Here is a 13274-nt window from a genome sequence, read left to right as displayed (position 1 = left end):
GTCAGCGTAGCTCGAACGCATCTCCTTTGGCCCTCACTGCCTACTGCTGGGGTGCACGAGGTGGCGGCTGGCAGAATGGTGTACCGGCTGTGACACAACCTGCAAGACGGGGGTGGGTGGGCAGAGTTGGGGACCGGGGCCATGCTCGGGTGACTGGGTCGGCGCACTGCTGTCACGCGTGTCTAGCGCTGCTTCGCCGGACGGGATGGGCCTGTTTGGCAGGCCTGGGTGGGGCGGAGTGGCGTTGAGCCTATGGTGTGGCAGAGAGGACACACGCCGAGACAAGTAAATCGAAGACCGCTGTCTCTTCACAACACCAACCCACTAACGTACATCTTTACTGGTAAGACCTCTCCTTCCTCCATCACCAGTACCCAGCTCATCCACTCATCTCACCTTACGGGGTGTTTGTGCGTCGCCCTCTCTCCTCTCATACCGTGGCCTCGTCTCTCCGTTCGCCTCTCTTTGCTTCCGTTATGTAGTTTCCAGTGTAGAACTACACGCCACTCTCCCTGTGTATAGAGAGGGTTGTGTGGGTGTGTGGATGTGGGTGTGGGCGTGGCTGCGCAACTATATTATGTGTACTCTTGTGTGGTACTGTCCGTATAGCAGTTTTGATCTGCTGCTGCTTCCTCTCTCTCTCTAGTTTATTAGCTTCTTTCCTCGCATGTGCGTGTGTGGGTGTGTGTGGGGGGTGTCGTCCGTGTTGAGTTCGATTGTCGCTGCGGCTGACTGTCGTTTGGCTTTAGTGGGTGGCTTCTTTCCCTCACTTTACGCTACCCGGTTATCTCTCCCCCACTCCTCTTATCTCTCTTCCTGTCTTGTGAGCATACGCAGACACACACACACACACTGCGAAGGTGGTGTACCTTGCCCAACGAACAAATCGAGAGAAATAGAAGAAGTATAAATAGTGGCTTGAGGGTTGTGCGTGCGTCTGTGCGTGGGCAAACGCACATGTCAGATGCGCGTTTCTTCGTGCTACACCGGGGGGGGGGGGCAGTGCACGTGTGTGGCAGTCACTGTTCTGTTTTGCGTGTGCCGCATGGTAACAGCGCATGGAATGGTGACGCAGAGGGGGAGAGAGAGGGGGGAGAGAAGCGAGCGTGGCTGGACTCCAGTGTATTTGCCGCTCTCTCGATTCTCCATTCCTCGTCTACCTCTACCTGGTGTGTATGGGTATGAGGGAATGCAGACGGAGCTGGAGCCTAACCACTCTTCCCCACTCCCATCACAACTGGTCTTCACACTCCCTATCTAACCTACCTCTCATCTGTTATTCCGCTCACTGTCGTCGCTCTCTCTCTCTACTACTCCTCGATAAAATAAAGCGCTTTGTCGTCTTCGCCCTCGCGTGCCCCAACACACATACCCAAACACGCATGCGGTGATAGTGGAATTCATTGACGTCGTCGTGGTTGCTGCTGTTGCGCACATGCGCAGGCATTGGGTTCATAACGCACAACATCCTACGTTCTTTGTGTTCTGTCGAGGTGCTTCCGCCACCACCACCTCCCCCCCTCTCTCCCTCACGGTCAGTCTTGCTAGTCTCCTTGGGCCGACTCTTCTTCTTTGCTTGTGCGTCCGTCTTGTAGTTTTCATCGCTTCTCTAACTCAGCAACAACCTCTCTCTACTACTACTCTGAACACACGTAAACACACACGCTCACCTTGATCATTCTCTCTCATCAGCTCACTACCTCTTCCCATCACACCCACAGTCACACCTACCGCGTACACCTTCATCTTCCTATCGGTATTCTTGTGGTCCTCCGGGTTCTGACTTGCTCGGTGTTACGGCATGTGTGTGGTGTGTATGTAGGCCACCAGCTCCATAGTTGGTCTCTCGATCTATACATCTCTACCATGAGCCTAGAAGAGTGGGTGGAACAGCGGTATGCACGCCCTGTTGTCGTTGTGGAAGGCAGTCCTGCGGCAGATGCAATTTGTGCCCGTAATGGTATGGATCTCATTCACCTGCTACGCCTGCACAGCGTGTACAGGGGAGGGCCGCTCAGTGCCCGTGTCAGGGACCGCAGTGATACGATCGTGTGCAACCAGTTTGGTGTTCGCCTGATGCGCACCGAGTGTGTGCCTGACGTTGCGCTGTCCCAGGTGACACGGCACACTCGACGCCTACTGCGGAACGCGGCGGCGATCGACCTTGCCTATGGGGAGCAGCTGGATGCGGCACTGGCAGAGATTGTCGAGAAGAATCGCAGTCGCCACAACGGATCGCTGCCTCGACCAGTCCGGCCGACCCAACCGTCCACAACGTCGTCGTCCTTCGAGCCATCGACGATAATCGGCGGACCAGCAGCGGTGCCGACGCTGCTGGAGCGCGCCTGCCCCACGTGGCACCGCTCTTTCATCCGCGACTTCCACAGTCTCGTGCGATGCAGCTCCTTTGACACCATCGACTACCCCATCGGGGTTCTCTTCGCAGCTTCCACAACCGAGGCCGGGGGCGTCGAGGGCATCTTCCAGGTCTTCCGTGCGCAGGCACGGCGCATCCAAGAGCTGTGTGCCAGCCTCCCTGGCATGGACACAGAGCTCCACCAGTACTATCTCATCCTGCACGACAACACGTCACCGCTGAGTCCGTCGCTGAGCACCGCACGACAGATCCTGACGGCTGTGCAACAGCTCTACGGGGTGAACTACTGCGCCCTCGTCAAGGTAAACTCGGTTGTCGACCCACGCACCGTAAAGAACCTCGACCCCTCCATGTGGATCGAGGCCTCACCGGCGGTGATGGACGTGCCGTCTGCGCAGGCACTCCATCAGGCATCCGCCGCCGCATCGTCCCTCCCCTCGGGCCCCCCGGCTCTTTCGTTCCGCACGCTGCACGGCACCTGCGGTACCTGGCCGAACTCGAACACCGCCATCATCACCGGGTGCTACATGAGTCCCGAGGACGTAACTGAGGTGCACAACGTCATGGCCTACTACCTCTCCCAGTCTCTCTTCAGGTTTGTGGAGCGGCGGCTGAGCATGCTCGACGTTTCCGTGCAGGATCGGCGCACAACGACGCTGGGGAAGATGGCGGCGTGGTTTAAGGGCAAGGACGAGGTCCGACCTCGCACTGCCGAAGTTGTCAACAAGCCGAACGGCTTTGACTCGCCCGCGCTCCCAAAGTACGTAGCGCACTCGTTGGAGATGCAGATGCGGCACTGCGGCGATCTCTCGCTGGCGTTGCACGACCTGAAAGGTGCTGTCTCGTACTACCGCATGTGCATCGAGGAGCTGCTCGAGACACTGACGTTGCGGCCGTACAACAGGGCCCTCATCGCGGCGTGCCAAGAGGGCATTGGCGTCGCACAGCTCCTGCAGGGCAAGCTGGCGACGCAGAGCCTGACACCGTGGTACACCGGTGTGACGTCTGCGACCCAGCGGGTGAGCTCGCAGACAAACCGGTGGGAGGTGGCGTGGAACGACTACTTGGCAGCTGGAACGCAAACCTACGCGACTCGCATCGCCTTTCTCCTCTACGAGAGCAGCCGAGTGCGTACCCCGCCCATGCTGGATCGGTGCCATGCAATCCTGATGCACCTGCAGCGGAGCGGCATCCTGCGGCGGCAAAACCTGCTGAGCGGCGTTGTGAACGACATGATGGCCGGCATCGCAGCCTTCACGAACCCGCCTTTTTCAGCTGGGTTGGCGGTGACGCTATCAATCCCAAGAGACTACCCTGTGTACATGAGCCTGCGCCAGTTTGCGCAGCGGCTACAGCAGGCAGGCGCCCTGTACCGCGCCGACAACTCACTCGAGCAGGCGCTTCGTTGCTACCTGCGTGTGCTGGAGCTTCTCCGCGTGATTGACCCGCAGGAGACGTGGAAAACACTCACCGAGCACCTCTACCTGACCGTTGGCCAGCTCTACACGCAGCTGGGCCAGGATGTGCGCGGGATTGCCTTGAGAAGCGCCGCCATCGCGCAAGGAACGTCGTTGTATCGCAACCCTGCCACTGCACAGCAGGCGTTTGAGGACTTCTGGGCACAACAGAAGCGCGTGCTCTCCAGCATGGGCTACACTTTGTGCCCGCACATGCCGATGCCTCGCATTCTGCGCGACTCGTTTCACGTTGACCGCAACTACTACAGCACCGACGCGCTGACGGACGACGCGGCACACAAGATGAGCGAGACAACAGCAGAGACGGAGTGGCGCAGCATGGAGAAACATCTAAAGAAGAGCTACACAGAGACGGTGCTGAGGGCTCACCCGCGCTACCGCTTCCCAGCCTTCCAGGGAGGGAGCAAAGATAGAAACCACGGCGCGGCCCATAGACGACAAAGCCAGAGCGGCCAGAGCACCCACGATGGGTGCAGGCACACTACCTACAATAGCCACCAGCGCAACGCGGCAGTCCGCGCACATGGTGGGGCCTTGTCGCCACAGCTGCCGGCGGTGTCGCGGGAAGCAGGGGCGCACCAGGACGATGACGTGCTTGCTGTGGCGGGGACCACGTCAGGCAGCACCGCACAGTTGTCGCGGCACTACACTATCGCGAAGGCCGAGCCGCTCGTATTGAACTTCGTCATGGAAAATACCGTCGGCTGCTCGATTGAGGTAACAGAGTTGACGCTGCTCTACCTCGACTACGCGTCACCCGAGCAGCTGTGGAAAAGCTCGATGACACAGGCGGTGCGCCTGGAGGCCGGCGCGCGCCAGCGTGTCTCCCTCCCTTTCGATCTTGTGTCGGAGGGCGAGTACGCCATCATTGGCCTGTCCTGGTCTTTGCTGGGTCAGGAAGGGTACTACTACTTTGCCACGCGGGAAAGCCGGCCTGGATGCCCGGAGAGCCTGTATGAGTACGCAATCGAGCACCCAATGCCCTCGCTCGATGCCCCGGAGAACATTCAAGTGAGCGTGACGTCATCGAAGGCGTGTGTCACTGCCACCTTCCGACCCCCGCTTCCCGAACACCTGTACGACGGTGAGTATTTTCACACCAACCTCATCGTGCAGAACACCAGCGCGCAGCAGGATGCGGCGCATGTGGTTCTGCAACGCAGCCCCGCGGCATCACATCTCATGTACATCGAGGAATTTGGCCGGCTGCAGAACCTCAAGCGAGAGGCCCCGTTGGTGCTGGCGGAGCACCTGAAGGCGCAAGAGACTCGCACTTTCGCCGTCACCATACGCCCGCAACATCGTCGCGGCGATACGGCGCGGCAGAACACCCCAAATTACTTTTTTCTCCTTCTCGCCTACCTTCCCGAGCCCCTGCCGGTGCCAGAGATGTCGCTTCCCGGCTCCGCGAGCGTCCCGGGGGTTGAAACATCCAGTATTACCCCGCCGACAGGGTCACCATCGTCGACAGCGATGGTGTCGCCCACTTCACCGTTGCACCGGCAGTTCCACACCCCGACCGCTCCTGTTGTTGCCCTCAGTGCTGCGAGTGGGCCGACCATCATGGTACGCCTACATCGGTTGCTGCGCCGGTGCGAAGTCCAGCCAGTAGTGGCAATGCATTCGACAGTGCTTCCGCCAGCCAACGCATCACTGCAAACAGCTGTGGTGCTGACAGTAAAGAACATTAGCCCGACCGCGGCACGTACCCCTATTTCCGCTACTCTCGTGACCGCAATCATTTCCAAGGGCGGCGAGCCTACCCCCATCACGCCGACGAGCGCCACTGATGTCGTGCAGGCGGTGCCAGTATCAAGCAGCGGAAACCCACCATCGCCGCGGCACACCCACTCCAGAGGCCTCTCGTACGCGCCAGTGCGCATTGCTCGTGTGCTGGTCGTGCACAGCCCGCGCTGGGGTGTGGAGTGCAAGGGTACCGAGGAGCTGTTTGCAGACCGCGCCATGCACTGTCTGCTCTCTCACGGAGACTCACTGACACTACCTCTTCTGGTAAAGCGACAGCCGCGCGCCGCCGCAGGGGAGGAAAACACGACGGAGCGGCGCATACTCCTGAGCGACGACGACGCCGCCACCACCACCACCAGCACCACCGGGGTGCAGTGCCCGTACAGCGACACGACGTGCATGGCGCTGGAAAGCGCATTTCCGTCGCAAGAAGGGGCAAAGGCCGTTTCGAATCACCTCGGCACGTCCATATCCCAGTCGGAGCGCAATCTTTTCTTTCTCCAGACCTCGTGCCTCGGACCGGGCCGCGTCGGCGCACGCCCGTCCACGGCCGAGGCCGGCGGCGGCTTGGCATTCTACGCCGACAAGGCTGGGCAACAGGAAGCACCGAAGACCGCAAAGCAGCGCCAATGCGACGAGGTGGACGAGGAGAGGCGTCTCTGCGGGGGAGCGATAGAGCAGTACACCCCACTTGCCATCGCCGTGGCGTGGGTGCGCGAAGAGGACGGCAGCGTCGACGGCCGCGAGAGGCATAATGGTGGTGGTGGTGGTCTGGGACTGCGAGAAGGCCAAGCGTTTCTCTTTGTGGACCCCATCGAGCACGTGTACCAGACACTGGCGCAGCAGCAGCGGCGGCAGGCGGAGCAGGAGTCAGCAGCGTCGCTCCATCCCGCCCTCAGTGCCGTCAGGGCTGGAGTGTCAGTCGAGCAAACCCAGCAGGAGCTTTGTGAGGCGATGTTGGTGCGCTACGCCAGCCTCAAGCCCTGGCAGGGAGCCTTGGTGTCACACGTCCACGTACCGCGAGTCGTACAAGTCTCGAAGGGTCAAGGCTCGAACAAGACTGTTGCTGCCCCAGTGCCGGTGACGCTGCGCTGCCTATCGCTGGCGCCGGTGCCGCTGCTCGTGACTGCCGAGGCGCTGCCGCCCTCAGTGCCGCACCGCTCTCTGTCCTATCCGGAGAGCGTTCGCGATGGAGGTACGAGGGGCAACCAGCCCGCCAGCCCTGCCACGCCACCACCACTCTTTCATCCGGCAGCAGCAACAGTAAGCAGCTCCGATGTGCCGGTACTGTTTGTGGGCAAGACGATGCACACATTCTTGCTAATGCCGAGCGACGAGTACGAGGTGAAGTTTACAGCGCTCGCGTTGCGTCCTGGAGTGGTGGACTTTCAGGGCATCTCTCTCAGTGCGACCCCCATCTGCTATCTGCACAGCACCACTGGGAAAAAAGCGGACGACGACGGCGGCGCTGACGAGGTGCGAGGCACGGTAGGTCCACCGCCACCGCCTCAGGGCGGTAACGCTGCCACCACCGTGCAGCCGCTCATGTTCACAGGTATGACACTTCCGTCTCTCATTCGCGCCTTGCTGAGTCGCAAGACGCCGTCTGCAGAGCCCAGAACTACGGCACACGTGTTGCCCTCAGGCCAGCAGCTATCTGAGCACGAGCGCTCTGACGACGAAGCAGTCGAATGCAGCAGCGCGGAACGGTGCGGACGCCAGCGACGCCTGCAGGGGCATCTGGCGGCTGCAGCGCATAGAAGTGTGATGACGCTGATCGAGCGCCACGGCACCCGGGCAGCGGAGCTGGTGCATCAGCTCGCCCCTCTGGGCCCTGCCGGCGGCCCCACGGTCAGCCAGGTGATGCCGCGCACCGCGCCCGCCCTCACGCGCGTCATTGTGGTCGAGGTCCAAGCCGCTACACAGCCCGATGTAGGGGTTAGTGCTGGTGCGACGGTGCAGAAAGCGGCACCTGCTGCTGCTCCTGATGCGACCGTGAGCGACTCTTCCACCACGGCGGCTATGGCGACGCACACTCATGACCCCATCCGCAAATTCTTCCGCCAGCTAGAGAACTTCGAGACGGAACTCCAGAGAGCGAGACTCAGCAACCCGTCCGACCCTTATGCGTTGCAGTACGTTTACCGCCCCACCGTCAAGATGGCGGAAGAAGGCACCTCTAGGGCGGCCTACTACACGTCCAACCGCTCCTTTACCACATCTATGTCAACCACCAGCGCCCCAGCCCCTTTGATCAGCTCCTCCTGGAGCACGTTACTGATGCCAGCGGCAGCGCTGTCACCTGCAACAGACAACTCTGTGACGACGAGCGGCGGAGGGGTCGCGGAGCCTGGCAGTGTTGGCGACTCCCGGGCGACCGATCGGGTCTCGGCAACGTCGCGAAAGGCGTGCAGCGTCGCGCGGCCGGTGCTTACGACCTCCTTCAGCGCACAGGAAAGCTCGTTCTCGGCTCCATCACCCACGCAACAGCCCTGTGACGATCCCCTGGAGCCGAGCAGCCCTCTGCACCTCCCCGCAGTAGCGTTCGAGCGCCGTGCAACGGAGGTCGCCCTCACCCTCGATATTGGCGAGGTGGTCAGTGACAAGTACACAGCAGAGCCTGCGACGTGTGAGGACTCAGACTCTCCCTGCGTAGCCGGCATCAAGATGCAGGTTGACCTCATGTCTCCGCTGCAGCAACTGCACTCGAACAATGTTGACTTAGCGGGTGCCGCTGGCATGAGTGACGACACCGAAGTGCTGATGAGCGCAGCTGGTGTCGACGATCCGGAGGCGTGGGCTTCTCCGGCAGAGAGAGACGCGCCTGCGACACTAAGGCACTCCCAGGGATCAGAACACTTCAGTTTAGAGGCCTCGGTATATAACCCGCTATCGCAACCCTCCGCTGCTGGTACTGCAGCGGCTTCCCCTCCTAGCTTTACCTCTGGCGTTGTTGGAGGCATTCCCCCACCCTCCCCGTCGTCTTCGTCCCCCACGTCATCGGGAGCAGCGGAAGCATCAGCAACGACGCCACCAACATGAATGCGCGGCAGTGCAGCTGAATGGACAGAGCAATTTTGCTTAGCGGGAATGCCGCGCGTGTGAGTGTGTGTCTGTGTGTGTGTGTGTCTCCTGGAAGTGGTGTATGACACTGTACGTGGATACAACGCGTAGCGGGCTGTGCGTGTATGTCTGGGTCTTTGTGTTCTCTGCCGCAGTTGCTGTTCCACTGTGGTGATGGTGGTGTCTCGCGTGTGTGGTGTCTGTACAGGTGTTGAGGAGTGAGTGTCAATCTACGTGTTCAGCTCTCGTGCTAAAGAACAAGCCCAACTCTTTCCCACCCACCCGCAATGACCACGGGAGGGGACAAACAGGCCTTGGAAAAAGAGGAGTCGAGGATGATGACAGCCGCAGATTGAGTTGCCCGTGAGGCGCCGGCTTCAGTGGAGTACTCGAGCAGGGGAGCTATACACCTCTGTGGATGTGTGTGGCGAAAAGACCCGTAGGCACGTCTTGGCGTGCGTAGGGATGTCTCCGGGTGCGCACGTGCAATGAGGTCTCTCATCCGCAGCCCTTCCCTAACACCCGATTCACCTTCCGGCAACTCATATATTTGCCCTCTTCCTCCCCTCCTCCCTTCTCTCCTTGTTTGTTGAACTCCCCATAAGCATGCATTACCGATACAAGAGCGCATCGACAGCTGCAGCTACACCGATTTCAACCCATATACATACCTACGCACAATCAACCGCGCGCACACGAACCCTGTCGGAGGAACTCTCCACCGCTCCCTTCCTCCCCCTCCAGTTTTGCGTTGTACTTGTTCTCATTTTTGCTGTTGTTACCACACACACACACACACATACGAGTGCATGTGCTAACCCGTCTGCTCTCTCTTTACTTTTCCCCTTCCTTGTTTGTCCCTCGTCACATCGCAGCCAAGCGTCCGCTGTCGATTGCTTTGCCCACCCCACCCACCCCACGCTCAAGCATATCTACACCAACACAGCAGCACCAGAAAGCAAAGCGGAAGAGCGAAGGAGGAGAGCGAGAAGAAGTGACAAGACAAACGGAGGAGGCGCTGTGCAGCACTCGAGAGGCGTCCGATCATCACTGCCCGCGCTCAGAGAGCGAAGAGGGGGAGGAGGTGCAGCCACGCCTCGGCCTCTCTCTGCGTGTGTGTGTGGGGGGGGGGGTCGTTATATTATTGTGGATGGATGCCTGTGCTTGCGCGTGCGTGTGCGTGTGCGTGTGCGTGTGCCTCTCTCTCTCTCTGTATTGCGTCAGCGTAAGTGGACAACGTCTTCAGCCCACGGCATCTGACGCAGCAGCACTCCCAAAAAAAAACGGAAAAAAGAGCGCCCCTGGGCCAACTTTGTGAGACGGTGCATTAGCCGCAACAACACGCCTTTGTTTTCCTCTCCCCTCCCTCCCTCCCCCCCTCCCCCTCTCCGCAATGTTTCAGAACAATCTGACCAGCCCCCTCAAGCGTCACCGCGGCCCCAGTGAGGACCGTGACGAGGGAAGTCCACACGCGCAGCAGCTGCTGCACCATCACATCCCCCATGATGGGCAAGGCAGCAGCGCTGAGGGCAGCGCCACTACCACTACCGTGATGATGCAGACGCTCTATGTTGATTCCACTCTCACCAACGCCGTAGTGACAGAGCGCAGCTCCCACTACGTGACCCCGGTGTCGCAGGGCGGCGACAAGGTTGACGAAGATGTGCAGGCTCGCCGGCTGTACGGCCCTGCTGATGACACAATACAACTCGCCTCAACGCACTCCGCAGAGTTCACGCAAAGCTCCTCCTACACAAGTCGATCACGTGCGAGCAGCCACAGCAATTGGCCCACCCCGCCTCCGCCGCTGCGACATACGGCGCCATCGTCGTCGTCATCGGCCTCGTCCTCCTACAGCGACGAGGACGTGGAGGACGATACCAACGAGAAGGACCCACGCAACCACGCTGAGGATGTAACGAAGAAGTACCCGATGTTCACGGAGGCCTACGCGGAGAAGTTCCGCCGCGATGCGACGCCGTTCATGCGCGTGGTGGAAGTCTCCTCGACAGTGCCACGGACCTCCTCGCAGAGAGGCAGCGTCAGTGGCCCCCCGCACTGCGAAAAGCATTTTGTGCTCTACGACACCTACCTGTACGAGCGCACCCTTGGCAAGGGGACCTTCTCGAAGGTGGTGCTCGGTACCGCGCCACCGTCCTCGCCGGCGCTGGCTACTCAAATCTCTGGCGATGTCCCGGCACGGGTGGCGCTGAAGGTGTTCCGGGACAAGGAGGAGTACATCGAGGCGTGCTGGGACGAGTTCACCATTCTCAACTCCATCTGCGTCGACCCGCCCTCGGTCACGCCGGAGGAGGCCGCTGCTGGCCACTGCCACGACGCGACGGCCTCATCGCCGTACATCTCCGTCCGCTCCGTTGTCATGTTCACCGCCTCCACTTGTGGCATCAAGCAGCAGTACTTTGCCGATCAGGGTCGCTTCCTCGTGCCCATGGGGTACGTTGCACACCCGGTTCACCCGGCCATTGTCTTTCCTGTGATGGGGCCGACGCTGCTAAACGTGCTGAACACCATCCGGCAGAAGAGCAAGGAGGTGACGCGCGCGTCCCGGCGCAAGCGGCTGCGTACGGAGGCGCAGCCGAGAAAAAGTACCGGCAGTGGTGGCGCCTTCACCACGAGGCCACCACAGCTTGCTACCGCAGCTACCATAGATATGGCCACCAGCGCAGACGTACAGCAACCACTGCCGCCACTCCCACAGCAGCAACCGCAGCAGCAGCGACGGCGCGTGTACTACCGCGGCCTCCCTCTCCCGCTCCTCAAGGCAGTACTGTATCAGGTGCTGACCTTCCTGCAGTTCATCCACTGCCGCGGAGTCGTGCACACGGACCTGAAGCCGGAAAATGTTCTCTTTGAGTCCTCCAACGTGCTCTCCGTCGACCTCGACATCTACTACAGTCACTATGTCCGTCGCGGCGGCTACGGCGCTGCCAACAGAGTGCCTTTCGTCACCGAGACCAAGAAGCGGTCAAACGACGACTGCAAGCTCCACAGCTCTTCGCTCGAGCAGCGGGCACACCGACATGAGCAGATGACCTTCACCCCCTCCTCACCTCCACCGTCGTTAAACCGCAGCACATTCGCCGCCACCGGCGCAGCTGCGGAGGGTGAGGGGCTCAAAGCTTCGCCGCTGGAAGGGACGCGTGTCATGAGCGCGGGGGCGACACCCATGTCGTCAACGGACCTAGGCACCGTGCCCGCCGACGCCACCCTAGCCCAAAAGGGCGATTTAACACTGGCGCACTATGTGAGGGTGCCGATGCCGGTGATGAACAGCGTGCGTGTTGTCGACCTCGGTGCAGCACAGTTTCTCTCCACCTTCCGCGATCACAGCCTCATCCCAGGCTACGGGCACATCCCTGTCAGTTACAACCCAATCCAAACCTCTCACTATCGCAGCCCTGAGGTACTGCTGGGCTTTGGCTGGAACACCTCAGCGGATATCTTCTCCTTGGGATGTATGATTCCAGAACTGCTCACAGGCGAGTGTCTCTTCATGCCGAACCACACGATGGAGCACCTGGCCATGATGCAGCACGTCATTGGTAGCTTCCACGATAAGGAGGGCATCCGCGGTGGGACGGCGACAAACCTGCGCAGCGTCTTTGCATGCGACATGCGCACCTTTCGCCACTACTTCACCCTCCAGCCGAACAACCGCGACTTCGACCTCAAGTGGCCTGTGTCGAAGAGTATGGTGAATGAGCAGGCAAAAAACCAGCGCTTTGCACCGGCGGCGAGCGGAAAGACAGAGGAAGATGACCTGGAGCCTCTCGAAGAGACACTGCCGGGGGACATCGACTATGTGACTCAGAAACCAACCCTGGACGAGATCCTAGCCCCGCTGCCAGACTTGCTGGACCTGACGCGGCGCATGCTTCAGTACCACCCCTTCAAGCGCATTACAGCAGGGGAAGCCATGCAGCATCCCTTCTTCCGGAATATGTAGAGTCAATGTCCCTCGCGCGCGCCTCTGTGTGGGTGTGTCCTTTGTCGTCTCGGTTGGAAACTCCTCTTCGTCTTCGCTGACTGCGTCTCCCTCTCTCTTCAGCGTTCCTAAGCGCAGGCCTATACGGGGGCGTACGCGCACGCTTCATGATGGTAAAAGGCGCGGTACGCCCGCGGCAACGGAAAGACAGGGGGGGCTGCACACTCGGGGGCGCAGTCTGGGATTTGTGTGCCTCTGTGGGTCCTGCCTGTCTTGTGTCGTTAGACGCCTCCCTCCCCCATTTCCAAAAACACCATCACTGCAGCATCCCGCTGTCCGCTCTCTCACGCTGTCTCGGTCTGCCTGCGCGCCTCTCTGTGTGTGGTCCACTGGATTAGACTCGTCATGCAGATGTGAAGTGAGTGCGCATTTTTGTAGTTGCCATGTCTTTCTGTCTCTTCCTTGACTTGGTGTATAGAGGGGAATGGCTGCTTGATGGCGGTATGCTACCCGCTGAAGCTTATGTTAGCAGCTAGTGCTCCTGGCGACTGCATGCGTGTGTGTGTGTGTGTGTGTGTGTGTGTCGGCGTTTGTGTGCGGCGTGGTAGAGAAGACAACTTCCGAGAAGACGACTCGAGGTGGTGGTGAGAGGTAGAAGAGGGAA

The 13274-nt window shown here is 60.2% G+C and overlaps 2 protein-coding genes across 2 annotated transcripts, besides 1 other annotated feature; both read left to right on the top strand.

Annotated features, from left to right (window-relative positions):
* Window positions 1-276: part of a repeat region that runs on past the window's edge.
* Window positions 277-1866: 1590 nt separating this feature from the next.
* On the top strand, window positions 1867-8643 carry LPMP_251630 (hypothetical protein; the record flags this gene model as incomplete). The annotated part of the gene is made up of 1 exon (XM_010701431.1): window positions 1867-8643. One exon carries the CDS (start codon window positions 1867-1869, stop codon window positions 8641-8643), a length of 6777 nt encoding a protein of 2258 aa, XP_010699733.1.
* A 1414-nt stretch (window positions 8644-10057) lies between these two features.
* LPMP_251620 (protein kinase, putative) lies at window positions 10058-12631 on the top strand (the record flags this gene model as incomplete). Its single annotated transcript, XM_010701430.1, has 1 exon — window positions 10058-12631. One exon carries the CDS (start codon window positions 10058-10060, stop codon window positions 12629-12631), a length of 2574 nt encoding a protein of 857 aa, XP_010699732.1.
* Between the last annotated feature and the right edge of the window lie 643 nt (window positions 12632-13274).

The sequence above is a fragment of the Leishmania panamensis genome (assembly GCF_000755165.1).
Source record: "Leishmania panamensis strain MHOM/PA/94/PSC-1 chromosome 25 sequence".
Lineage (NCBI taxonomy): Eukaryota > Euglenozoa > Kinetoplastea > Trypanosomatida > Trypanosomatidae > Leishmania > Leishmania panamensis.
This window is presented reverse-complemented; position numbering and strand designations above follow the sequence as displayed.